The sequence below is a fragment of the Megalobrama amblycephala genome, linkage group LG3, assembly GCF_018812025.1.
Source record: "Megalobrama amblycephala isolate DHTTF-2021 linkage group LG3, ASM1881202v1, whole genome shotgun sequence".
Classification (NCBI taxonomy): Eukaryota; Metazoa; Chordata; class Actinopteri; order Cypriniformes; family Xenocyprididae; genus Megalobrama; species Megalobrama amblycephala.
The window spans coordinates 29919745-29946338 of NC_063046.1; the positions used below are offsets into that span (position 1 = coordinate 29919745).

The window sequence follows — 26594 nt, forward strand, 5'->3', positions numbered from 1 at the left end:
TTAATACTGTCAATAAAGCTTAGATGGATGGATAGATAGATAGATAGATAGATAGATAGATAGATAGATAGATAGATAGATAGATAGATAGATAGATAATCCTTTCTATCTATCTATCTATCTATCTATCTATCTATCTATCTATCTATCTATCTATCTATCTATCTATCTATCTATCTATCTATCTATCTATCTATCTTTGAGTTTTGTGCATCTATAGGCTACATTACATTGTAGTAAAGTTTCAAGCTAATTGTGCCCGCAGAGTCCAATACAGTACATCCAGTCAATCGTTTTTCACTCTTTAATGTTATTCAGCTCTTGTCCAAACCAGCGATTGGTGTCCGCTCGGCTGGACGTGTTTAGCTGACGTCCTGCTCATGGCGCCCACGGGGGGCTTTGCGCTGCTCTTTTTATATTTGGAGACTCCAAAAGAATCCCGCTTTCCTTTCATGTGCCGCCTCGGTCCAATCAGACGGAAGGAGAGGCGGCCTGCGCGAGGCGTCAATCACGCTCGCTGAGTGGCTGAAGCGCCTCTCGTCTCGTCCGCCGGAGCTGCAGATCACTCGATCCTCCACCGCTGCTGGATGTGTACGGAACCCGCGCGCTGTTCTTCACGGACGCTCACGAATATCGCATTCTTTCTGGATTGTTTTTCATTTCTGATGTTTCTCAATTGCTCTCCGATGCAGAGAAATGGGTAAACTTCATTCCAAACATGGTAAGACGGCATCTCTTTGGTGTTTTGGAGCAAGTCTTTGATTTTAAAGCACTTGTGATATAGTTCTTTCGAGTAATTTATTTATACGGCTTATTTTCCCTTTAAAGCTGCTATTTGTAAAGCGAGGGAGAGTCCTGAAGGTGAGTAGCCTACACTTATTCATTATACAAATATTAACGTTTTTTTTTATTTTATTGATAAAACAAAACAGCATCGTTAAACATTTGCCGTAAATAAAAAGAAAAGCATTAGAAACTAACAACAAAAAACAGTTTAACTGGTAGATACACCGTAATAGTTTTCAAAAATATGTATAAACTGTATTTTCTTGTTGTTTTAGGCGATAGTTTTGTAGTTAACGCATGTTTGGCGAGGAAAGGACTGGATGACTGGATGGTTAAACAGAAGTATTACTGCTCGAGCTCGCGTGAAGAACAGCAGGACTGCCAGCAGAAAAATACCTGCGGACTGTCTTCACGGGTGCGTGAACGGTTTTTATAACTTTATTATGCGTGCATGTTAGGTGTGAAGATTTTAGAGTTTGAGAAAGTTGGACTACGTGACCTTTGCACTTCGCCTTCATTTCATTCAAAGACTGTAGGAATCAACTGTTTGGGTTTTAAGTTATGGAGCGTTTAATGTTGCACACTTTGAAGTAAGGAATGTATGTATGTACGGAGCTGTTGCAGTTTAAAGTTTGTATTTTAACTGATAAAAAAACTTTGTTTTGTTGTGATAAAGGTAGCCTACGACAACATCGTTTACAACTGACGCAAAACAACCCTTTCTTTCTGAAGTTCTGCATTAATTGTATGAAATGTCAAGCAGTTTCAGCGGTGTCCTGCGATGTGACGTGCTATAATTGATTTAAAACTATGTAATTCCAATTTTTTTGTAGCCTAATAGTAGGATAGTCTACACATGACATGTTATGACCTCAAATTAACTGAAAAGCTAAATGGAATATTTGTATTTTTAAAAATGCATTTGTTATATGACAGGACCATTGAAAATGATGTTAGTCAAAAAAAGGGTGGTTTAAAAAGCGTTTACCGTTAACATACAAGCCTACATACTTTTCTGTGCGCATGTGTAAATTTTGAATGTCAATGTTGAATAAAAGTTAAAAGTGAATGCACATATTACATGACAACTACATGTAGCCTATTTGGTTGTAGATTGTAAAAGTGTGTATTTTCTAGAGGCCACACGCGCTTCTAGACCACCCAATTCACGCGCTTTGAAAACGATCGTGCCATTGTTTTGTGACGTCATCAAGAACAATAGTTTACTTTCTGGAAACACTCTGTAGTTTGAGGCCAACTATAAAAGCCAGCGGCGTTATTACCAGCAGTGATTAAAGGAGAAACACTCTCTGAATACACGTTTCCCTTTAATGATGTCTGTTAAAACGCTCTCCACGGTTTCAGCTGCTGCTGCCTTTGAAGCCAGAGGAGGAGATCTTGTGTTGTTATTCCTTTGAATGATAGGAAGAGGAAAAGTCAGTTTTCCAGACAGGTTCAGGTTGTCATTTTTGAGAGGAAATATCAATAGGTAAATGAATAAATATGTTTGGTATCTTAAAGGCGGCACATGTTTTTGAAAGTAGGCTATATATTTGGATATTAACGTCTTTTTTATTGCAAGCAAGAAAGTTGTGTTTGCAATTTGAATTTGCCCAACAAGGAAAATATTATAGCAGTCATGTTTAGACAAAAGGCGCATCAACTTTTTCACTGGCAGCTCACATGGGTAAATGGTTTATTTGAACGTGGTGGGAAGAACTGTGTGAGGGCTAGGAACAGATGCAAGTTCTCTCTGTAGGTAATAGATCACGGCGGGTTGAAAGCATTGCAGGCTGACAGGCTGGTGACAGCGCTGTATTGTGAAGTAGAGAGAGGGGTGGAGGGAGGGCCAGTCTGTCTCAGATTCGGCATCCTAGTAAACACATAAGAGCACTGTCGTTTAAGAGAGGAGAAATCCTCTGGAAATACCTCAGAATAAGCCTCTTTTGGTCAAGGGCTGTTGCAGAGTCTCAGAAGACTTTTTTGAGGGTTGGAGAGATAGCGAGAAACGCTGAGAGTGACAGAAAGAGAGAAAGAGAGAGGAAAGCCAGAAGGCTGCTATTAAACAGCCATCTCAAACAGCAGGAGAGTGCATCCACAACTTCTTAAAACCCAATCCTCATGGACATCCAAACACAATACAAACTTTCAGAAGCAGGAATGTTGCTGGAGAAATGCTGCATTTGATTTCTTTTCTAAATCACTAAGAAAGTAATGGCAATTAACAGTGATTGGGCATGCAAGATGCATAATACTGGATTGCAAACAAAGACTTTGCAACAAAATTGTGAAGTGTGGATTTTAGATCGTGTGGTCTGAAGGAGAGAGAATAAGTTTAGGGTGCACTGAATGCATGGTTCTTGATTGGTTCAAAGTTCACACTGTTTGATGTTTATTACTGTGAGAAGGAGGTGTTATTGTAGCTGGAGAGATCATAATGCACTGAACAGTTACAAAGTCTAAAACTTCATTGGTTTACCTGTTGTTTACTTCATAAAGCCATACAGTTGTTCAGTTTTTTATTTTATCATTTGCCTGTCAATGATAGTCTGCAATTGAACTGGGGATTGTCCAACATAACCTGATTGTTTTTCTTCTGATGTACTAATGAGTTTAAGAAACAATAGCAGTACTGAGGAGTGTGTGTGTTTTCCCAGTTGGTGTGAAGTGATTTGGCCGGGCTGGGAAAGGATCCCTGCTGAAAGAATTCAAACATTTGAACAATTTTTTTGAATAACATATGCTTAATGGTGTGTTGTGGGAATGAAAGAATAAGAGAAGGTGAGAAGGTGTTTCAAATCTTAAATATTTATTTGGAAATACTCATTTTGTTTTGACATAACAAAGAATCTCCTGGATAGTTTAATATTTTATAGAGTGATGAAATTTGAGGCCGGTTTAGCTGGAAAGAGTATATCCTGTGGCAAGCAGGGTGGGGCTGAGAGCCATGGGAATGGAGCGAGGCCGGTTTCAAGTCCCACAGAGGGGCTCCGGAAGTATAAAAGAAGGAGTGACGACAGTGCAAGGAGAGAGAGGACCAGGCCTGGGACATTTATGTTGTTGTTTTGTTTTAGTCTATACTTTCATTTTCTTGTTTCTTTATTTTGTCACTAAAAGTCACGTTTAACGTTCGCCAATGAAGCAACCACCTTTTTCCTGATCTTCTGAATCACAGGTATTTTAGTATGATGCTGACACTATACTACAGATATTATAAAGTCAGCTTGTCAAAAGTAATTATTACAAGTTAAACAATCTACTTATGTGAGATTCCTCTTTCGTACTGAGAAAAGCCATGGAGTGCTTGAAGAAGAATTACCTCACTCCCTGAGCATGAAGAAAGCATAAACCTCACTCATAAACCCAGGCTGATACTGGGACTAATAGAGACTACCTGGAGAGTTAGTTATTTTATAGCAGCTGTGCTTAAGTTCGGACAGTTGTGTGCGTCTGTGTTTTTAATGTGGTTCAGATGGTATGGACGGTGGGGAGTCTGAGTCAGGAATCTGTTTGATGAGTGTTTGTGTTGTGTAGTGTTAACTAGCCTTCACATAAGACTTTCTTATGTAGAACTGGCTATTACATTTTCCAGTCTGCTTTGCATTGGTCCTATGCTATTTGTAAACTACACAGTAAGATCTTGTTCAAAAAGAGGTGAGGGTCGGGGCGGGTTGAGCTCTGGTTCTCATGTGTAAATTTAAGTCTAGTTCCATCATTTCATGTCCTCTTTATGGAGCTTTTCAGACCTACTGTTTCACTTTTTGTATTCTAGTCTAAAGTCAGTGCAGTGAGGCTCTTGTTCCCTTACTGATGGATTGGTGTTCTGTCATGTGGTGCAGCTTTTATCATTGTGTGGCTTAGAGTCATGTTTACAGGTCATTCTATGTGTGTTAGTCCCATTACTAAGCTGTAGTAAACCTCAGCTACTATAGTCACTATAGTCAAACAGAGACCATACCCTCTTAAACGCACTGCTTTCGTATTGCAGTTAGCACCATAGTGCTAAAACCAGTCCGAATTACACTATCAAAGAAGAAACTCAACATCATAGCTCTAAAATCAGTCAGAATCAAAGTGCCAAGACCAGGCGATGTTACTGCTTTGAAATGTGGCTTTTGAAAACCACTCTGAAACCAGTTGGCACAGCAGTTCTAAACTAGGGCAAACCAGACAACATCACAGCTTTAAACATAATCTCCACCACAGTCAAAAGAGGCCAATAGGTCAACTATAAACCAGGCTTGATCATGACTTTGAAAGCATTCTGTATCACTCTGTGTAGTATCACTCAGGGACCAAACACTTTGAAGAAGCCCAGATCAAACAGAGAACTGTAATTCTAAAAATAATTTCTTTAGGAATTTCAGAACTTTTTTGGATTCCAAATCTCGCTATTTAAACCCTTCCTGACAACACGCACACCTTTTCTTTTTCTTGCTGTCTTCAGAATTTTCTTTATTGTAGCACAAAGTATGACAGTATATGCACTATATCCTTTGTCTCTTTTATTCCCTTCCCAATATCCAAAGTATTTCTTTCACTTTAAGCTTCAAGTGTGGTTGTCACACACTTACCCTTAGACTTCGTTCTCTTTCTGTTCTAGACGTCAGCTTTACCATGTCTCTCCAGGGCTGGTTGAGAAAGGATGACAGAAAGAGATTGAAAGACAGAGGGTGGGGGCGGAAGGGATAGGCTATGTTTTTTTTTTTTTCTTTCTATAAAAGAGAAAGAAAAGGGAAGAGGGTGCCTCTGGGGAGTGAGACAGCACCTGGCTCCAGTGCAGGGCTGTTGAGGGGCTCCTATGAGAAAGGAAAAGAGAATAGAGACAAGAAGGGAGGAGGGGAACAGAGGAGAGGAAGATTGTTCTTCCAGGACAGGAAGAGTGAAGAGACCTGCTGGTGGCTGTTCTGTCACCAACTCTATCAAGTATTTGCCATTGTTTAATGTTAACATTACCGGTACAGAGTACAGACTGAACTCGCTCCATTTTTAAATCCTGCAAACATTTTACACATATTTCATTTCCATACTTTGTGCATTTGGGTGTGTTTTGTGTGTAAGTGTCTTTTAAATCTTTTGAAAACTTCTTTTTTAAAAATGTTTTAGAAGGAACTCTCTTACGCTAACCAAGGCTGTTTATTTGATTAAACATACAGTAAAATATATGAATATTACAAATTTAAATATCTATTTTCTGTTTTAATATATTTTATATTTGATATATTTTATGTTAAAAACAATTGTGCGCTTAATATTTTAGTGGAAACCATGATGAACTTTTTCAGGATTTTTTTTTTATGATTAGGTTCATAAGTCATTTATTTTGAAATGGGATTTTTTTTGTAATGTTGTAAATGTCTAGTCTGTCACATTTGATCTATTTGCTGAATAAAACTATTAATTTATAAAAAAAAAAAAATCTTATTGGCCCCAGATGTCACAACGTCAAGGCCAACTGAGTCTCATTTACATGTATATATGCTGGGCGAAGTGGAACTACAATCCCATTATGTAGGTCTGTTAGTTAGAAACTTCGTAAGAAACATACTGGCACGATTTTAGTTAAACTAAAGGGCTGACATTACTTTTTAAAAAGACAGATTATTGTTTTTACTGAAATTGAACTGTATTTAAACACATTGACTGTCATTGACTCATTCATTGAGGTTTATGAATGGGTCTGTATCCAGGAATAGCAGCCCATGCACTGCATCTATGTTGGGATAACCTGTAATGAGATGTGGAACTTGAAAGGCAGCTTTGAGGTGACTGGACTTTCCTCTCGAGTTACTCTTGGTTAGTAGACATGCAATGCCGGCTTGTAAGTACACATGGAAAGCATTGCAGTCATCTCAGTTGTAAGTGATTTACATGGTTTGCCCCATGTTTTGTATGTGTTTTTCCATTTAACTATGAGTAATGCAAGTGAGTAAGTATGTATGTAAAAATAGTTTTCAGGTATGTGTGTCATGGGGGTGTGCTGGGGGCTGGGATGGCGCCTGGCTAGGTGCATCAGAGAGAAAGTGTGTGTGTGTTGTGCATTAAAGCATGCCTGTCCGGATGTGCTCTGGAGATCAAAGTGCATGGTGGGAATGTGTGGACTGAGTTGCCAGGATTAACAGCTGAGAATTGGGCTGTGTTTTCCAAATTTCCTTAAACACGCATACACACACACTCATCCACAGGCACAAGCAGCAGAGCTCAGGACAGTGTTATTCCAGCCTCCTCAACACCCTTATTTATTCAGCTGCTCTGACACATTTATGTTTCTTCTGTACTTCAAAGGGGAAGTTGAGATACTTGATTTGCTATCCATAAATAAACATTTACTAGTATGTATAACCTGACAAACATACATATATAAAATCCTCAAATTGTATCGCAGTTTCAAAAGAATACTAAGCAGCTGAACTGTTTTCAATATTGATGATAATAATAAGAAATGTCTTGAGCCCCAGATCAGCATATTATAATGATTTCTGAAGGAAGGATCATGTGACATTGAAGATTGGAGTATTGCTGCTGAAAATTCATATTTAAAATTCATAATTAATATTGTAGTGATTGTAAAAACTACAACTGATTTTAAATTACTATTTTTAATCAAATTAATTCAGCCTTGGTGATCATAAGAGACTTATTTCAAAAACATGAAAATCGTACCGATCCCAATTATTAATATTATTATTTATTTTTTTCGTCACTTCAAGATACAGTAAGAAGAAAAAGCAGGAAAAATGTAAGTACTAAAGAAATAGTAATATTGAACAATACTGAATATTGACTTGCTGTTTGCACAAATCTCCAGCTCTCTGTTACTCTGGTGTTTAAAGTCCTTCAGAGAGGAACAGGCTGGAGTTTCAAACGCAATGTTTGAAAAGTCTTTCTCTGTATTTTTGGGGCAGTTTAGTTATTCTTTTTCTCTGCCTTTAAAAAGAAAAGGAAGAGGGGAAATGGGGAGAGGGTAAAGGAGGGATCACCTAAGGGGAAGAGAGAGTAGAACAAACGGGGAGCGCTGCCTCATTTTCAGTGCTTCAAAGCGCTCTCTCTCTGCAGCTTTCATGCTTTAAAGGTGTCTCTAGTAAATGAGAGCGTAGCCTCACCAGTACTATAGCCTATGTTTGCATCATTTTATCTCAATAAGTGTCCTGTTGTTGCCTCCAAAGTGATAAGATTGATGCTTTTATCCCTCACGAACTATTCTGCCAGCAACCTCTTTCTGTTGAATCTTTCAGTGATACTGACTGTGTATATGTGTTGTGGATGTTGTGTTAGTCGTATAGTCTAACTGTGTTGGGATGTATAAAATCCCTTCTAGCTCCTGTATTTGTATTGTCTGCCTATGTTCTTCATTAAGAAAGAGGAACTGCCCACGTCTTACCCCAACTTTTTCTTGTGTTTTAATAGGAAGTACTGCACTTGTCAAGCCATTTCTTGGTCTTTGATTCTCAAAATACATGATCAAACAGACTTGATAAACATGCTTACATCCAGTTTAATAAATCTGCATTTGTTAAGCTCTCTGTAACTACATTAGTAGATATGATATCCATGTCTTTATAGAGATAGAAAGTGTGTATGAGTAGGAAAGGCTAGACTGCGTGTGTGTGCATGCACATGTTTCTGTGGACAGTAAGTGTGTGGTGACATCAGTGTAGAGCACTTTGATGTGGATGAGGTAATGTGCGAGGAAATGTTTGCAATGTTAATCTCATCTGAGAAATTACTAAAGAGCCTCTACAGAAACTTTCACAAGCAGCTGCCCACACACACACACACACACACACACACACCTTAATGATTTCTTTGTATCCACGTTGCAAAGATGATATAAAAAAGAATCTGCAATATTTTAACATGGAAATAACGATACTATGTGATTGAAAAGACTATTTGTGAAGCTGTTTCATATCTAGATAGCCTAACTGCTTCCTCTAAGACAGTGGCAGCACAAACAACACAGGTGAATCGTTGTCATTTACAAATGAGATTGCATGGGTGTTTGAATCGAGATTGCGATCTTTTAATGATTAATCATGCCGCTCTACCTGCAGACGCATAGATTTGCACACACAAACTTTCACTGCGTTTCTGTTGCTCAGCTTGCCTTGATTTAGAAACCTGTGATTCAGTAAATTAGCAGGATGTGTTTGGATTCTGGATGTGTGGAATGGGCTTTTTGTGCCAGTGCGGGTATACGATTGTCAGGACTTGTAACTATAAAATGCTTGAAACATTGAATCAAGTGCTGTTTTACACACAGACTGTATGCTACAATCCTTAACAGTCCATCTGCTGCAAATCTCTCTGCTCTGTTCTCTACACCAGATCAGTTGTGGTGTTCAGTCCAAATCGAAGAGTAGCCCTGACCCCTCCGAGGGTCAGAGCTAGAGGGAGATTTGAAGAAATACTGTAGAAAGAGAGATGGCTGAGAGACATTACAAAAGAGGAATATCACAGGAAAAAGAAGTGTTATGATCAGGGGGACCTACGTTAATATTAGAAAAGCTTTCTAACACTGGACAGACTGGAAGGTCTGAAAACAGACGCCAAGGTTGCGTTGTTTCTGCTCCATACGTGAGTAAGATTGGTTTTGCTATGTTTCACAGAAACAAAATATACTGTTATAGTAACTAGATGTTTTCTGTGTTATTGTTTTTCTGGAGCTGGGGCCTATGCCATGAAGCTGGTATAGGTGGTTAGTCAGGTATGTTTCAGTTTAGTTTGCTCCAAGAAAGTTTTAGGCACCATGAAAGTGTCTCGGCTTCACCAAAATTACCCGGAACAATTTGACCCAGGAAATGTTTTCCCAGGAATTTTTTTCCCTCAGAACTGTTGCTGTCTGCGTTTCCATAGCGGTCTAAAATACTGTGAGGTTAAGTCCGGTGACGTAGTACTGCGTGTGACTTTCCAGTTCCCGCTGGATTTCGTCCTCCACATATAAGCTTAATAAAGCCTGAAGCTTGTTGTCGGCCCATCTGTCGTATTTTTAAACTCCAATGTTGATTCGAATAGCAAACAACTCTTACTGCACGCACCGCAACAGACTTTTAAAAATGGTGGTTGAAATAAAATGCTGCATGGAGTCAACCATTCAAAATGCTGAGTGAACTCAACCAATCAGCATTTTCAGCACCCAAGTCCCACCCCTGAAAGTTCCTGAACTTTGAAAAAGTACTACCTTATGAGCAGGTACATTTTGAGGGGAGAATTTTTACCTGGAATTTTATTTAGACCCTGGTTCCTGCGGTCACCACCTCAAAGTCCCTAGTTCCTGGGGAAAGTTCCTGCAGTGGAAATGGGGCTTTGGGCTCCACGGCTAACCTGCTCATGTTCTGGGTAAGAGATCTCAAACCAAAACTGGACCAGTCAGCTGTGAGTAAAGTGACACATTTCTAACGCAATAAAGTTGTAGTAACAAACAACTTTCACATACATCTGATTGACAAAATAACAGTTTGCTATGAACATTCAGTTGAACAACAATAACTCAGTCCATTCATGAAATGCACATCCTTGAAAGAGTGCAGTTTTCTAGCATATTTACTTTAACTTCTTTGGTATTGTCAATGGCATGACCCAAAATTACAACAACAGTGGTTACATATTAAATATATTTTATTTGTTTGATCAAAATTGTTGAGGAACATGTGCATAGCATCCATTTTAAATTCTATGCCATTGCATGGCCGTATCTGTCAGCAGGTGAACGTTTACAAACCCTCCGACTCAACTTCCTGCTGAGTTAATGGGCCAATTAAGTCTCTTATGGGTGTGGTGGGATGTCACGGCATTGGCAGTGAACAATGCGCCTTCTCACCTTCAAATCACACTGAAGAACTGACGAGCTATATTGTTTGCAGCCTGACAAACACAATTCTGTCACAAACGCTGTGTAACCGAGCGATTTTCTGGCATTCGCTTAAACTTGAATGAATAGTAAAATAAGAAAATGGAGTCAACAGTCTGTTTATAGAAGGTAAATCTTTTTCTCTCTGAAGCTGACAAGCGCTCCCGGGGCACATTAACACATTATTTCTACGGCAAGCCCCGAAGGGACAAATAGGCTACACATCGCACACATTCCCAGGGTGAAGTAATTCCATGATTTGAATCCTGATACAATTGTCTCCATTTGCACGGCGCTTCTTTCTTCACATTGATTAGCTGCCAAAATGGGGTGTTGCAATAAATGACACTGAGTCTGAGAGTGTAAGAGGGAGTCGTTTCACTTGTTAACACTCTTCCGGTCTTAATCGGTGAGTGTGAGAAACCAGCAGCAAGACATCCCCTTTTTTGTTGGTCAGTGTGGGATATCACCCAAAAATGAAACTTCTGTCATCATTTACTTAAACTCATGACTTTCTTTCTTCTGTGGAACATAAAAGAAGGTATTTTGAAGGATGTTTTTGTGCATACATTGAAAGTGAATGGGTTTCAAAACAACATTTACTTTCATTGCATGTACATAAAAAAATATCAAAAAGACAGAAGAAAGAAATTCATACAGGTTTGGAATGACTTAAAGGTAAAATTATTTGGGTGACCTGTCCCTTTAAGAGTTCAGTACTGACGCTTCAGTCAGTAGTTCAGGTTGTCTGGGTTGTCTGTTCTGCTCATTATAAAGTACGAGGTGCTTATGTAGGTCACTGCACTCCAGACTCTTTCATCCTCACATTTAGGAAAGTATGTAGGGTACTGGGGGGAGTACAGGGAGTCATTTTTGGATTGGCCCTGTAGCTAGCGAGGACCGGTTTTGCCATGCCCTCAGTGCAGGGGGCTGCGCTAGCATATACATCCCCTCTCCAGAGATCCTGCGCATGTAACCGTATACACTTAAGCAAGATAACAGACACAGAAGATTAATCAGGAATTCAGTTGGAAGTCTTTTTCCATTAGCGCTATATGTTTGTGGTTGATTGTCTTGCTGGTGAAATATGGCACCTCTAGGTGCATGTGTCTTTGTGAAGGCTTAAGTTGTCTTAAAAATGGAGTGGTTCTGGTTGGCTGCGGTTCACAGTGCTGAAGCCTTCCATCTTTCATTCCTTGTTTTAATATGATTAGGACCGTGGTCTGTGAGTGTGAAAACCGAAGGTGACAGAGGAGTGAGACAGAGAGAGAGGCGACGGTCTTAATTAGGTTTTCCCGGGTTTGATGACGTTCCAAGGCTGTGGCCTAGTGAAGGCTTGGCGACTGATCTTGTCTGTGTGTTTTATGTGTGCGTGTGTGCATCTGGCCCGTGATCATGCAGAACTGTCATCAGCTGTGTAAATTGTCCATCAGCCCTTGTGGCGTGGCAAGCAAATAGTGTGTGAGTTGCGTGGGACTTTCCACAACACACACACTCCCTTACCCACATACATGCATTCACACACATGCCGTAATGACAAAATGAACAAGGCCACATTCATATGTGTAATCTAATTGAGACACATAACCCCATACTTAACTTGGTTGAGAAATCCCCTCTCTTTGCAGTTTTCCCTGTGTTTTTTTCTTTTTTTCATAGTGCTTATATATTAATGTGCCAGGCCAGACACTTGGGGGTGACCCTTACACACACTTACAGACACTTGACAATGTGTGTAAATGTGTTTCCAGGTTTAAGCTACACTGTGCTTCTGTTTGCTACACACAAATACTTATCTTCAAGAAGACATGATTATTTGTTAAAAACAGCCAGGAATCTCCAGTTATTTTTTGAGGATTAATTCATTCAGAGCTGCTATTTATTTATTTACATTTTTTGAGAATGTTTAGAGGAGCATTAAGTCTATAGTATTAAGCATATACATACTCAGCGCCCTCAAGATAATGATCCGACCCCTAGATAAATCAGATTGGTCCATTGTTTTTAACATACTGAAAGATTCATTTAGCCTACTTCCACTGATCACAGGACCAAGAAAAACAGCAGTGGCGTGCTTGATGTATGTGTTTATGTGTTTTGGCAAATCAGTAATGTTGCAATGGGTTCTGTGGGCATCCATTTGTAGTAAAGTGCTCAAACTTCTCTTCTTTCCTGTTTTGGCTTGCGTTAAAACAAAAAGATCTAGTTGGTTTTCCACAGAGTGTGAAACATGGTGTCTGGGAAAGAGTTTCTGGTTGCTGGCACAGATTGAGTGAAGCCCTTGTTTATGTTTCACAGGCCTTTTCATGATGCTGCTGAGGCAAAAGACCCACAGCAGAAATGTCATTGTTCCATCTGTTATAAACATTTATAAACACAAGCCAGTAACAAATATGGAGATGAATGTGTTCACACCAGGAGTTAGTCACAGGACACAAGTTCTCTCAGATGGTTTACATTCTTTGTTTAAAATGTCGCTCACAAAACTTCATCTGTAAAATTACAAGATAATTCTTTTAATCAAATCCTCTTTCTTTCTCTCTCACACTTTGCACGCAAACTCTGTCCCTTTTTTCTTAGTGAGTTTTCAATTGCGCTATAAATGGCACTTAGTCTCCATATATTAGTGAGTGACCTGAAGCACATGGTCGCCCTCACACATGCTGAGTGTGTACAGATCCCTCTTCAGCCTCTCATTACAGCACTGAAAAGAGATCAGCTTCTATTGATTACACTCTCCACAGCCAATTAGCCTCTGATGTTATCTGAGTGTACAAAAACATGTCATTTTAAAAGGACTGTTTCAGTGGTCAAGGTCACTGAAATACAGTGTGTCTGTGTGTCATGCAGTGACACACTCCACAATATGCTTGAAGGGTGGCTGGATCTAAAAAGTAACATGGACATGTACCACGGTAATTCCGTGTAGTATTATATATTTTATAACATTTTAATAAGTTTAAAATTTTTATGTAATATTTTATTTACAATAATGATTATTATTTAATTATTTAATTTATTAATATAATAATGATGATGATAAAAATAATCATTATTTTTAATGTAAGTTTTATAATTATTCACAACTTATTTAATAATAATTAATTCAAAATTCATTATTATTATATTTTTTATATTATTTATATTTTAAAATTCCTATGCCCCTAGTACTCACACTCTCAGGTCTTACTAATATCTATGTAAAATTAATCTCTTTGTATTTCTAAAACATTTGCTCGTTGTTTCTGTATGTGTTTCTAATACATTTTTTTTATTGCTTTTGTAATACATTGTTAAACATCGTTGGGTTTGTGAAATCCAATATTTAAATATTGTTAAATAATATTTCAAAAGGATTGTTATTATTGTAATGGCTGTGCGTTTCATATATAGTAAACTGTGGTGGTGGTTGGGATGAGAAAACAGAAGCAAAGAAGCAAAAAGTTTTAATATATGGTGGAGACTGGGACACTCTATAGACCTTTTTAAGAGTGACTGAGAGGGGCGGACAGACGCCACAGTGATTGTGCTAAACGCCACTTAGAGGTGAAGTTCAGGGATTAGTGAGTTTCTCACAGCCCTCAATGTCCTGCGTAACAACACGTATCCACGCTCTCAAACACAGCACATTCATTTGAAAGGGCCAAGTTGAGCTTTAGCTGAACTTGACCTTGAATGATAGAATGAGAGAAGGAAAAAGAGTGAAAGAGAAATAGTAGGAGAAATTCTGCTGACTGGTTCTCATTTCAACCAGCTGAGAAGAACTCATATTTATAATACAATCCCATCCATCATCCAGACAACACATAATTAGCGCATTCCCCTCACATGCTGTTGGCTAACCTCTCGAGCATTATGGTGAACGTGTGTGTTTGTGTGCGCGGCTTTGTGTCTCTAGTGGCCAGTGTATGGCTGGAGGCACTACAGCAAGACATTTAGTGTGGCTTTCTAGTGTGGATAAAGACAAAGCATCTCCTCATTGGCAGAAACAGCATGTGCACACATGCAGCTGCAGAGCTTCAGCGGATGCTGTAGGGTCAGTCTTCAGGCCAGAGAAATGAATTGTTAGTATCCAGACAGCTGGAGTGTTAAAATGAGACAGAGGTAGCAGGTGTGTTGAGACAATAGTCTTCTTCTAGAGTGATTGCTGGTTTGGAAGATGACAGAAATGTTGTAGACTGCTGCTTGTGTGTGTGTGTGTGTATGGGTAGGATGGTTTAATATGATAGATGAGACACTTTCAGTATCCAGGGTAACCACACCTGATTACATTGTCTGTTATGGGATCTCATCATATGCAAAATACGATAGGGTTATCGCAACGGGCTCACCTTTACAGGTACTCGCCATGCACCATCTGTGAGCCGTTGGCATTGCTCTCCCCTCTGCCTCCCTCAAGACACCTTCCTCCAGCTTGGCTGAGTTTAGGGCTTCTGCGGGTTATCAAATGGGCACACCTTCCTCGATGATTCATCGATTTAAGCCCACGATGTGGGGGAGGGTGGGGGGTTAGTATTTCAAATACTATCATTGCATTAGTTTGGCATTCTTTCTCATCTGAGAAGTGTCATATTATCATCTTACAGTATTTTAAACACACTAACACTCTTCCTTTCTGTCTCTGCAGGACCCACTGGATGAAGGTTATGCTGAGGGCAACAGCGATGAACATTATCGTTTAGAAGGTAAACTCTCTCAGTATATCCTTTTAACATCTGATTTTCTCTTCCGTATAAAGCAGTTTCATTATTTCGCCCCCTGGATTAAATACAATATCATCACTATGGTGGTGAGAAGAAAGGGTTTGGTTAAAATCACAGTATTGGCACAGAATGATTTATTTCTTGTGATGTTTATGATGATCAAAAGGCTACAACAAGGTCAGATTCCTGTGCAACATTTACAGCTTATGCGTGCTTGTAGGTGGTCTGCTCATATCTTTGTGGGTCAAAGGTCAGTCAAGATGTGATTGGCTAAGGTGTTTGTGGTGTAATTGTTGCCTCATAGTCAGGAGTTAAATTGTACTAGATATGTTACCTCTGGAATTCGATCTGACACCTTTTTTTATTGGATCTGTAAAAATGTAAAATAAAAATTGATGCAAATGTCACAACTTATTATGGCACATGCACAGACATAAGTAAGATATTACTGTAGGTGAGTTTGTATACCAGTGTGTTTAAATTCGTGGAGAAGAAAGTCTTCCTTGATAACAAAACAATTGAGTGTAGACAGTTTCTTTGATTTTAATTGGAGCAATGTAGTTTTGTTGTTTCCCCCCAAACCTTCTGGATTTGTCATCAGTACTTGGTCAGGACATCATAATTTGCAAATTAAGCTCATAGTAGCATGTAAAAAATGATCAACAAGAATCTGTAGGTATTTCATCTTCATTTGTTGTAATGAAAACATCTGATTGGGATCAAGGTTCTTATCTAGGGTTTAGGCAAAAGGCAAAAGACAAAAAAAAAAAAAAAAAAGATCACTCATTAAAATTTCACTGCACTTTAGCCTTTACCAAACATGCATGCTGAGGAAACACACTCGGCTTTAGCTATTAACCAGTCACCTCACAGTTTATTCTGAACTCCAGGTGAACCTTTAGATTCAAAGCCACGTTTGGGACGCTGCCAAGCTGTCCTCTGTGTTGTATAGTGCAGTTTTTAAGCTCCGTCACTGGAGCTCTGTAGCGGGTTTGGCTGTCTCATCACTCTGTGGGGCAGGACTTTGACTATTGCTGTGAGAGTTAGCACTTCCTTTGTGTGTGTGTGTGTGTATACGTGTGTGTGTGTGTGTGTGCGTGTGTGTGTGTATAGTTTCTTTGTGACCATTTGTTAGTCCTCTAGATAAACAGCTCCTGTATATTGTGAGCTAGCTGGCAAGCAAGCTTTGGCCCTGGAGCTCAGCATTGCCTTTGAGTTTCTGGCCCTGATCAAAAGCCCTGATCTGACGCTGTTTCCCTCCAAAAACCTGTAAAAGCTCCCTGGGTACGACTGCTCTCATCCTCTGGTGCTTTTCTTTTCTTTTTTCATCCTCCCTTGCCTCTCGCTGCAGAGGGACAAGACAGGTCCTCTTTGATCTGAGCGGATCAGCGGAGGAGAAGTGAATGAGAGAGAGAGAAGACAGAGAGAGATACTGTTGTGTCTGCCTATCCTTTTGGCTCGTACAACAAACACTGTTTCAGATTTGACTTTGCTTAATTAATTAGAGATTCTGTTTTACAGACGGACTGATCCTGGGCCAAAAGGTTTGAGAATGGAACTTCAAAGCACAGGGATTTGGGGCAGGGGGGAGGATTTAGCCTGCAGGACCCAGCCTGGTGCTGAGCTGTGTCCTCACTGAGCTGCATTAGATCTGCTCTCGTTTAAAACATCTCCATCTTATTACCCATAATACACAAAGAGACAAACTGCCTCTGAAATTTGGGTATTGAGTTCAGGATTAATGACAGGTATTTTCTACTTCAGAACGGGCCGCTGTTAGACGCTGTCTTTCTCATTTTAAATTGGCTTGTGTTTTCAGACATAGACACAAATAGGATATCGAGGATGTTTCTGTAATCTAGCCTTAGGTTGTGATGGCAGAAGTTAGTCCTATTTACGCATTTATACTTACAGCTTTAGCCAGGCATATAGCTGATTTCCCATAGTCTGCTCTTAAAGGGATAGTTCACCCAAAAATGAAGATTCTTGTGTCTTGTTGTTATAAGCCTGTATGTTTTTGTTTTGTTTGTTCCTGTGGAACACAAAAGGAGGCATTTAGTTAAAAAAAAAAAAAAAAAAAGCACTATAAAGCTCATATGACTAAATTCCAAATTTCACAATAGCTACAGACCAAAATTTAAATGGTTATTGACTGAAAATCTTGCTTTCAGCTAAAGAACCCAAATCTCAGTTGTACTTAAACATGGCATGTCAGAGTTGGTTAAGTTACATGCAAGAAACCAGTGCCGTTTAACATCATTGACGTCAAAACTACCACATTGTGTCTTGATTTAAACTGCTTACATTTATTGCTGCTGCTGTCATTATTCCTCTGAATTCTTAATCATCTTAACTAAACATCTTAGAGAGTTTTTTTCCTCACCATTGTTGCCATTGGCTCGCTTAGTGGTAAGGCACTCTTCTTTGTAAAGATGCTTTCAAGCGATCCATTGTGAAAGTGCTGCTTTTGCACAAAAATGGTACTGAATTGAGACTTGGACATGAGCTATGTGTGTCCTTCGGTGTCTTCCCAGTATCTAACAAAGTGTGTAGAGGAACATGTACTTCTGAGTTTAACATTGAGGATATGATAGGAATATTTGTATGAAGTTTGATTTATTTTATGTCCCATACTATAAAACTGTGTGAGTGTCTTCAGTGTTTGTGACTGGACTGTAGTAGTAGAGATGACATGGACGGATTCAAAAATAGCTGGGTGCCTCTGGCATTCTCCCTTAACTCTTTCCCTTCTCTGTCTATTTTAGTTCATACATGCACAATAACTTTTTTAAAGGTGCAAAGTACTTTCTTCATGAAAAAAAATACACATTAAGAAATTAACAATTGTGAACAATGTTTAAAATTATGCACAGTCACATGAGATAAAGACATATTGTATTTTATATATATATATATATATATATATATATATATATATATATGAATCACCTTACTTGAGTTCTTTAAACACTTAATGAAGATTTCCTCAACATTATATGAATGTGTGTCCCTCTGCAGTGGCTCTGCCCCCTGAGAAGATTGACAGCAGTGTGGAAGAGAGAATGCAGGACACTGAAGGCTCTGCCACCGTTGGCCCACACAAACAATTACAGTTTGAGGTCAGTATACAGTATGCAGTATAAATGCTGTCCTTTTGCACTTTCTGTTCATTAAAAAAAATCCAAAAAATATATCACGGTGTCCACAAAAATTTATGATAAGAAGAAATGTTTCTTGAGCACCAAATCAGCATATTAGAATGATTTCTGTAGGATCATGTGACACTGAAGACTGGAGTAATAATGCTGAAATAAATGACATGTATTAAAATAGTTATTTTAATTAAATAATATTTCACAATATTACTGATTTTATTGTATTTTTGATCAAATAAATGATGCCTTGATGAGCATAAGAGACTTTCAAAAAAACAAAACATCTGTTCTGACCTCAGAGGTATGAACGGTATTTTTAATGTGTGTGTTACTAAAACAATGATTATCACTGTTGTTTGTTATTCAGGAGTTGGAGTGTGCTGTATCAGTTGAAGAAGATAACAGGCAGGAGTGGACTTTCACCCTCTACGACTTCGATAACAATGGCAAGGTCACGAGAGAGGTAAGACGTCTGCGACCTCTGTGCAGTAAGGACAATGACTGATGTCTTTTGTCATGGGAAAGCCCAGCAACACTAACAGGACACAACAAATGGGTGTTGCTTACTGTCTTTTTTCTTCCACCGTGTCACTGTCTCTGTCTTGTCTCTGCATCTCTCAATTTTCACTTTCTTTTACTATCATTTTCTCACCGTTTCTCTCAGCCTCATAGTTTCTCTGGATTTACATTTCATTTTCACATGCTAAATAGCCTCAGATGTATAGCATGTTTCATGTTTGCGTGTACACGTGCTCTCCACTGCCGTCAGCGTCTGTCTTCCCTCCCTGAGGTTATGGAGACTCTGATTAACACATTATTATGGACATGTCTGTGTATGAATTATGAATAACACATGTATCTTATATATAATGCACAGGCTTGAATAGTATATAAAAGGCTAATCGCTCGTCTCGTGTCAGTGAAGATCTCTTAATTTAATGTGTTTTTTTTCTTTACGTTCAGGACATCACCAGTCTACTGCACACTATATATGAGGTGGTGGACGCATCAGTAAATCACTCCCCCAGCAGCAGTAAGACCCTCAGAGTGAAACTCTCCGTCGCCCCAGACTCCAGCCAGAAATGGAGGAACTGCACCCAGACCAACACAGGTACACAGAGAGAGTGTGTTTTTGCAGAGCGATATATGGGAGACCCAAAAATGATAATGTCATCATTTACTCCCCCTTATGTTTTTCCAAACATGTATGACATGGAGCACAAAAGAAGAGGTTTAGCAGAATGTTGACGTTGTCAGTAGGATTGTATTCTGAGTCTTCTGAAGCTGTGCAAGAGGTTAATGTAAGGAACAGACTGGAATGTAAAGGTGCAGTGTATAATTTCTGTGCCAATATACTTTTATGTTTTAATATATATATATATATATATATATATAAATAATTTTTTTTTTTTTTTTTTTTTTTGAGCTTGACACTATTTTTTATTGGACCAGTGCAGCCTAGATATGTTGTTAAATACCAAATTCTGTGTTCCATTTAAAAAGAAAAAAAAATTGACATGAGGGTGAGTAGATGATGACTGATTTTTTGGGGCGAGCAATCCTAAATTCTTGTTATGCTGTCTCCTACACTATTGCCCTCCTCCTTTTCCCTGTCTTCCATGTCATTGTATCTCTTGTAAGATGAGTTCATAGTCAAAGGCAGAAGACGAGAGAGAGAAACAACACAAACCTCTGCAGCCCTGAGCTTTTGGATTCCTTTTGGAAAGTGCTATCTTATCCCTCTCTGAAAGTCTTCTTTCAGACAGTCTTTTGCTGTTTGAAAAATAAATATATCCACATTTAGCCACTTTCTAACTGTGTTACTTGGTAAAAAACAATGTGATGGAGAACAAAGTACTCTGAAGAAACAGAAGTGTTTCTGTTTGTTTAGTGCTGTCATTTGGGCTATTTATACCCGTCACGTATTTGAAAGAGAAGAGTCTTTGAACAGCAGCTGTCTTCATGCAAATTCACAAGTGTGTGTTTTTTAGATTTATATGAGGCCTGAGGTTCAAAATAGAATAAATGAAGCATTGTTGTTTTTTCTTCTTTTATGAACCTTCAAAGTAAATGGAAAACAGGGAACAAAGGTTTCTTTCTTATTTTGGTTGGTCTTTAAAGCTGCTGCAGTATATGTGCGCGTGTGTGATTCTGTGCAACTCAACGCCGTTCACTTTGATAAAGCCTCCCCCCTCTTTTCTCTCTCTCTCTGTTTGTCTCAATCAGACACTCCCCATCCCAAACACAAGGGAGAAAAGTGCATTGAGGACTCCAAGACTTCAGAGAAAAAGTCAAGAGCTTTTCTTAGGTAATTATGAAAAAAAGTTACATAAAACCACAGTATATAAACTTCAGAAGAACATGTCAGAGTTGAAACTTTAAAAAAATTGACAAATGGACAATGATTGGTTCAATCCCGCTTTGTGTACACAATCTCAGTGCAACATACTTGCAGTTATGACAACACAATGTTGTTCTATTAGGCGTTACCATGCTGACCACCACAACCAGCAGGGTTGCCAACGGCACTGTGTGGATGAGAACTTAGAGAGAAGAAACCATTACCTTGACCTGGCCGGCATTGAAAACTACACATCCCGCTTTGGAACAGGTAAGATCTTAATCACAAAGAGGAAATGGAGATCTTCCTCATTTAGGCCCAAAATAGGCCTTTAGAATTTGTAGTGTAGTGTAGTGTATATAGTATACTTTCAGATAATATAACGTTAAAAGGCCCAACCTCATGTCGTTCCAAACCTTCGGAACACAAATGAAGATATTTTTGATGACATTCAAGAGCTCTCTGACTCCTCCTTAGACAGCAATTTAACCACCACTTTCAAGGTACAGAAAGGTACTAAAGACTTCATTAAAATAGTCCACATGAAAAAGTCCACATTTTTTAACAATGTATTTAGTACCTTTCGGGACCTTGAAAGTGGTGGTTAAATTGCTGTCTATGGAGGAGTCAGAGAGTTCTCGAATGTCATCAAAAATATCTTCATTTGTGTTCCAAAGATGAATAAAGGTCTTATGGGTGTGGAACAACATAAGGGTGAGTAATTAATGACAGAAATTTCATATTTGGGTGAACTAACCATTTAAGTGTAATTAAAGAGTACACTTTCATGACTGTTTTTAATACACATAAGTATATTTTTTAAAAATACACTTTTTATTATTATTAATTTAAACGGTTCACTTTAGTACATTTTAAAAGTACATTTTAAAAGTTTCCAAAGTACATTTTAAAATTTAAATCTTTGTTTTAATAATCTGTACACTTGCGATGGCATCTACCAAAACATATAGGATACTACAAGGCAAGATATCATAAAATGACATTACACTTAAAGGGATAGTTCACCCAAAAATGAAAATTTGATGTTTATCTGCTTACCCCCAGCGCATCCGAGATGTAGGTGTCTTTGTTTCTTCAGTAGAACACAAATTATGATTTTTAACTCCAACTGCTGCCGACTGTCAGTGGTATAATGCAAGTCAGCGGGAACTTGGACTATAAGAGTAAATAAAACATGACAGACAAATCCAAAATAAACCCTGCGGCTTGTGACGACACATTGATGTCTTAAGACACGAAACGATCAGTTTGTGCGAGAAACCGAACAGTATTTATATCATTTTTTACCTCTAATACACCACTATGTCCAACTGCGTTCATCACTCGATTCGTGAGGTCTGATCGCGCTCTGACAACAGCAGTGATGTCTCGCGCATATACTTCAATGAGTGCTAGACATCACTTCAGTTGTAACACTGTAATCGTTTTGTTTTGTTTTGTTTTGTTTTTTGTGTGTGTGTGTGTGTGTGTTTGTGTGTGTGTGTGTGTGTGTGTGTGTGTGTGTGTGTGGTTAATACCTACCATTTTTATAATCATAAAAAAAATTATTTTGTGCTTTCTTTAGCAGCTCCTGCCACAGAACCAGCAAAACCCAACAACGCCACACGTATGTCCAATCAGACACGATCGCGTTCTCAAGAACCCGAGAACGGCCACGTTTACCCTGCTCACCATCGGCGCTCACAGACCATCTCCACGGATCCTCCTGCTGTCCTCAGCCGGCACACACACGCACTCCGTTCCCCCAAAACGCACCGCACGCCGCCCACTCAGGCCTCAGTCGGTCGGGTGATGAGGAGAGGAGCGCCGCCTCCCCCAGCGGTCCCCAACCAGACCCCTCCACACCAAAGCTCAGGCCCGTACCGACGGCACAAGCAGAGGCCTAAAGAAGGGCTGCACTATCGGGCTCTGGGGCCAACCGTGACGTCCGGCCCAGTAGTGGAGAAAGAGCACATGAGGGATCTGCCCAGTCTGGTGCTGTATGAAGGAGGACTAGCTCAGGTGGTCCAGCGGCACGAGCATCATCATCATCATGAACATCATCATCACTATCATCACTTTTATCAGTCCTGAAGAGTGAAACCAGATCTAAATAAGAAGAAACACAAGGAACATGTAACAAATGAATGATCTTAAACCTTCTTGCATGGTCACGTTGAGGCTGAGAAGGACACAAAGCATCATGTTCATGCCAAAGTGGCAGACGGCGTGTGCGCATTTGTATATATAAATGTGTGTATGAGGTTGTGTGGGTCGGTTTGAATGTGTGTTGATGTAGTCAGTCCTGTCTTTGTCAACAGGAGCTTTGAACAGGTTTACGTACTACGTAAGGGCTCTATATCTCCCTTTTCTTTCTTTCTCTCTCTCTCTCCATCTTCTCTATCTCTCACACGTTTTCTCTCTCTCTCCATATCTCCCTTTCTCAATGCTTGTCTGTTTGGTTGAAAAGGTGGTTAGCCCTGATAAATGAAGAATTGTGAGTTGTCAAACCACTTTTGAAGGAATACAATTCCTTGGTTTTGTAATTTACATTTGTGTGTGTGTGTGTGTGTGTGTGTGGATCTGCTCTTTGTGTGCCTAAGGTGTCTTTTCCTTACACTTATCCTGTTTAGTTTGTTTGTTTGTTTGTTTGTTCACTGAAGACCACTTGAAAAGCACTTCTTGTGCCATTGCATTCAAGACACTTTATCTATGAAGAGCTTCTCTCCGAAACAACAGATCTGAATCAAAATGCAATACAGGACACGTGTACAGACGGAGCCTGTAAAGATGCTCAAACCGCCAGAGAGGACTTTGTTGAAGGACAGTATGAGAACTACACTCTACCAATCTACATGAAGAAAACATAGCATCATAATCAGCTGCTACCTCTAGTATTATTATGATTATCGGTATTATTGATATAATTTTTTTATTATTCAGATTTTATTTTTTATTTGTCTGTATGTTCTAATATGCCACCAATCTGCAGTTATGTTGAGATGTGTTGGGTTTAAATCCATTGTAAGCTTTATTACTGAAACTTACTGAAACATTTATATTCATTATTTTTATTTTATTTTTTTATTTGTTTGTGTTTTCCTGTCCCCGTAACTTTAAGCTAATTGCATTGTTAGACCACTAGGTATCAGAGTTTATAGTGTTATTATGTGTATCATACAATATGAGATCTTAAAATAATCTTCTGATGATTGTAGAATACTGTTCTGAAGTTTGTTAAAAAATAATTTATTTGAAAAACATATTCCTGTCATGTTTATGGCAAGTCAAATCAAAAGATTGGAAAACATTGAATAGAGTTTATATTGTATGACCCAGTATTTCATCTTCTGCTTGCTTAGTTAACTTTTTTTCCTTATTATCAGTTCAGTAATGAGATCATTCAAGTTGTCATATTTTGACCTTCTAAAGTGTAAAGGAATCTGTGCTGCCAAGGAAAAATAGTATTTTTAATTTCTCAGGTTAATTTGTTCACGTTTGAGTCATTGATTTGACAAGACGATATAATCTGTTTTGAAGGGAGCAGTAAACCACTGGACTGTAAGCGTATTTTGGTAGAGAATCACCATTGGGAGAGTTTAGTTTCTTTCAGAATCCAATCCAGACTGAATTAAGATCTTGTAGACAGCATGGTAGTGCCTTTAGCTCAGAAGTGCTCACTTATTGGCAGAAGTGAGATGGGTAAAGCGAGAAAAAAGTCTGGTTGATTTGGAGTTCATTGGTTCCCCGCAGCAGTTTTAAACAGTGTTTAAATAGTACATTATGAATCTATTTTAGGTTCGATGTATCCCAAGTCACCTAGAGGGTGTGTGTGTGTGTGAGTGAGTGAGTGTGTGTGGCAGCTGTCTCATTCCTCAGGGGCAGGATGACAGTATCGCCGCCTAGGAGTCTCCAGTCCTCCCATAACTCACCAATACCCCACTGACAGAGAGTTAATGAGTGCATGTGCATCTGAAACCAGCACGACGGAAGATTATGAAACAGAAAAGCCTGCGTTTACACTCACGCATGTGTGTGTTGAAACTCACAGCAGGTGTTTTAATAATCCAAGTGTGTGCGATATAATTGATCTCCTCTCTCTTTTTATTTTTTTATACACAGAAACATTTTAAAAGCTAAAAAAACAACAAGTTTGGCACTTTTTGGCCTCAACATGGACAGCAGTCAAACGACGTGTCCATTATGTTTGGTTAGAACCTGTTCAACTTCATAATATGTTTAGAGTAAGATCAGTTGACTCTTCTGCTCAGTAGGATGGTGGAAATGTGAGAGCATCACACAACACGAGACTCTGGAAAACTCACCTGCAGCTTCAGGGTGGTCTCATCACAGCTTGTAACCTCCACTCAGCCTCGCTGTTGCAGGGGAATGAATGTGTGGAGTTTAGTTCTCCCTCTCATTTTTTTTTTCATTCTCTCTTTACAGTGAGATAGTATGAGCTGTTGCCATTTTAAATGATTCTGACCATTACTTAAACATGTATTGCTGCTAAAAATCTACCCATGGCTTCATGAGAAAATGAAAAGTTTAAACACGCCACATGTGTGAAACATGTGAGTGGGCAGTAGGTTCATTTATAACAATATTTCAATAATGTCCTGAAGTGTTCTCGTTTCTCTTCTAACACTGATATTTGTTTAGATGTCTGATGATCAGTTGTGGCCTGATGGATGTAAATACGACATGAGTGGGCTGCTGTGGTGATACCAGTATTTTAGATTAATTCTGCGCTATTTATCTGGATGATCGGCTATTTTCTATAGTGCCATTTGTAGCTATAACATTTCTTGATTTCTTTTGTGCTTTTGTTTCGTGTGATTGAGTGTGTAGGACGACACACACTCTTTCAGATTCAAAGAAAGTGATTCATGGAGGTGCTTGTATATAAATAACACAATGTGGTAGCATTTTATGCCACAACTGAACACTAGTACAGATAATTTGTGACTATTCTAATATTTTTTTTTTTTTTTTTAGTTTATATAGATGGATGGAAATAATTGCTTTATTTATTTAATAGCAGAACTGTGCCAAGAGAAAATCTTTCATTAAAAGCTGAACTGTTGCTTACTGACTGGGTGGCTCTGATTTCTTTGGCCGTTGTTTTTGAGAATGTTTCTAATGATTTCTTTGCATGCATGTACACTACATCATGGCTGCATGCAAAGATCTCTTTCTAGTGCAAATACTTTAGCATGCTATCTGTTATCTATGTTGTTTGCATGTCTTGCTTTAAGCTGCAGTCTTACCCATGGCCAAAGAAAGTACTTAAGTGAAGTCCTATAAGTTTTAAGTTACAACTAGCTAATAACATATCACCATCTCCACATACTCCACCTATTAAAAGTTTAAATTTGTGAAATATTATTACAATTTAATATAACTGTTTTCTCTTTTAAAGGGTTAGTTCACCCAAAAATGAAAATTCTGTCATTTATTACTTACCCTCTTGCCGTTCCACACCCGTAAGACCTTTGTTACTCTTCGGAACACAAATTAAGATATTTTTGTTGAAATCCGATGGCTCCGTGAGGTCTGCATTCACAGCAATGACATTTCCTCTCTCAAGATCCATTAATGTACATATTTAAATCAGTTCATGTGACTACAGTGGCTCAATATTAATATTATAAAGTGACGAGAATATTTTTGGCGCACCAAAAAAACAAAATAACGACTTATTTAGTGATGGACGATTTCAAAACATTTCTTCAGGAAGCTTCGGAGCGTTATGATTC

The 26594-nt window shown here is 38.7% G+C and overlaps 1 protein-coding gene across 3 annotated transcripts; it reads left to right on the forward strand.

The window, feature by feature from the left end:
• The first annotated feature begins 304 nt into the window (after window positions 1-304).
• Window positions 305-25926, forward strand: nkd1 (NKD inhibitor of WNT signaling pathway 1). Of its 3 annotated transcripts, none has more exons than XM_048185014.1 (10): window positions 305-721; window positions 829-861; window positions 1062-1201; window positions 15264-15321; window positions 18358-18458; window positions 18862-18957; window positions 19458-19605; window positions 20721-20802; window positions 20978-21105; window positions 22424-25926. In XM_048185014.1, the coding sequence occupies exons 1-10, from the start codon at window positions 697-699 to the stop codon at window positions 22927-22929; spliced, it is 1317 nt and encodes a 438-aa protein (XP_048040971.1). In that variant the 5' UTR covers window positions 305-696; the 3' UTR covers window positions 22930-25926. The 3 variants fall into 3 exon arrangements, with proteins under 3 accessions (XP_048040971.1, XP_048040970.1, XP_048040972.1); XM_048185013.1 differs by having other exon boundaries at window positions 307-721; window positions 22421-25926; XM_048185015.1 differs by lacking the exons at window positions 305-721; window positions 829-861; window positions 1062-1201; window positions 15264-15321 and adding an exon at window positions 15347-17087 and having other exon boundaries at window positions 22421-25926.
• Window positions 25927-26594: the final 668 nt, after the last annotated feature.

Bases quoted from the DNA above. Each gene is read 5' to 3' on its own strand.
- nkd1 (XM_048185013.1), top strand. From the start codon at position 697: ATGGGTAAACTTCATTCCAAACATG. The intron at 722-828 runs GTAAGACGGCAT...TTCCCTTTAAAG, and splicing joins TAAACTTCATTCCAAACATG to CTGCTATTTGTAAAGCGAGG. The intron at 21,106-22,420 runs GTAAGATCTTAA...TGCTTTCTTTAG, and splicing joins CACATCCCGCTTTGGAACAG to CAGCTCCTGCCACAGAACCA.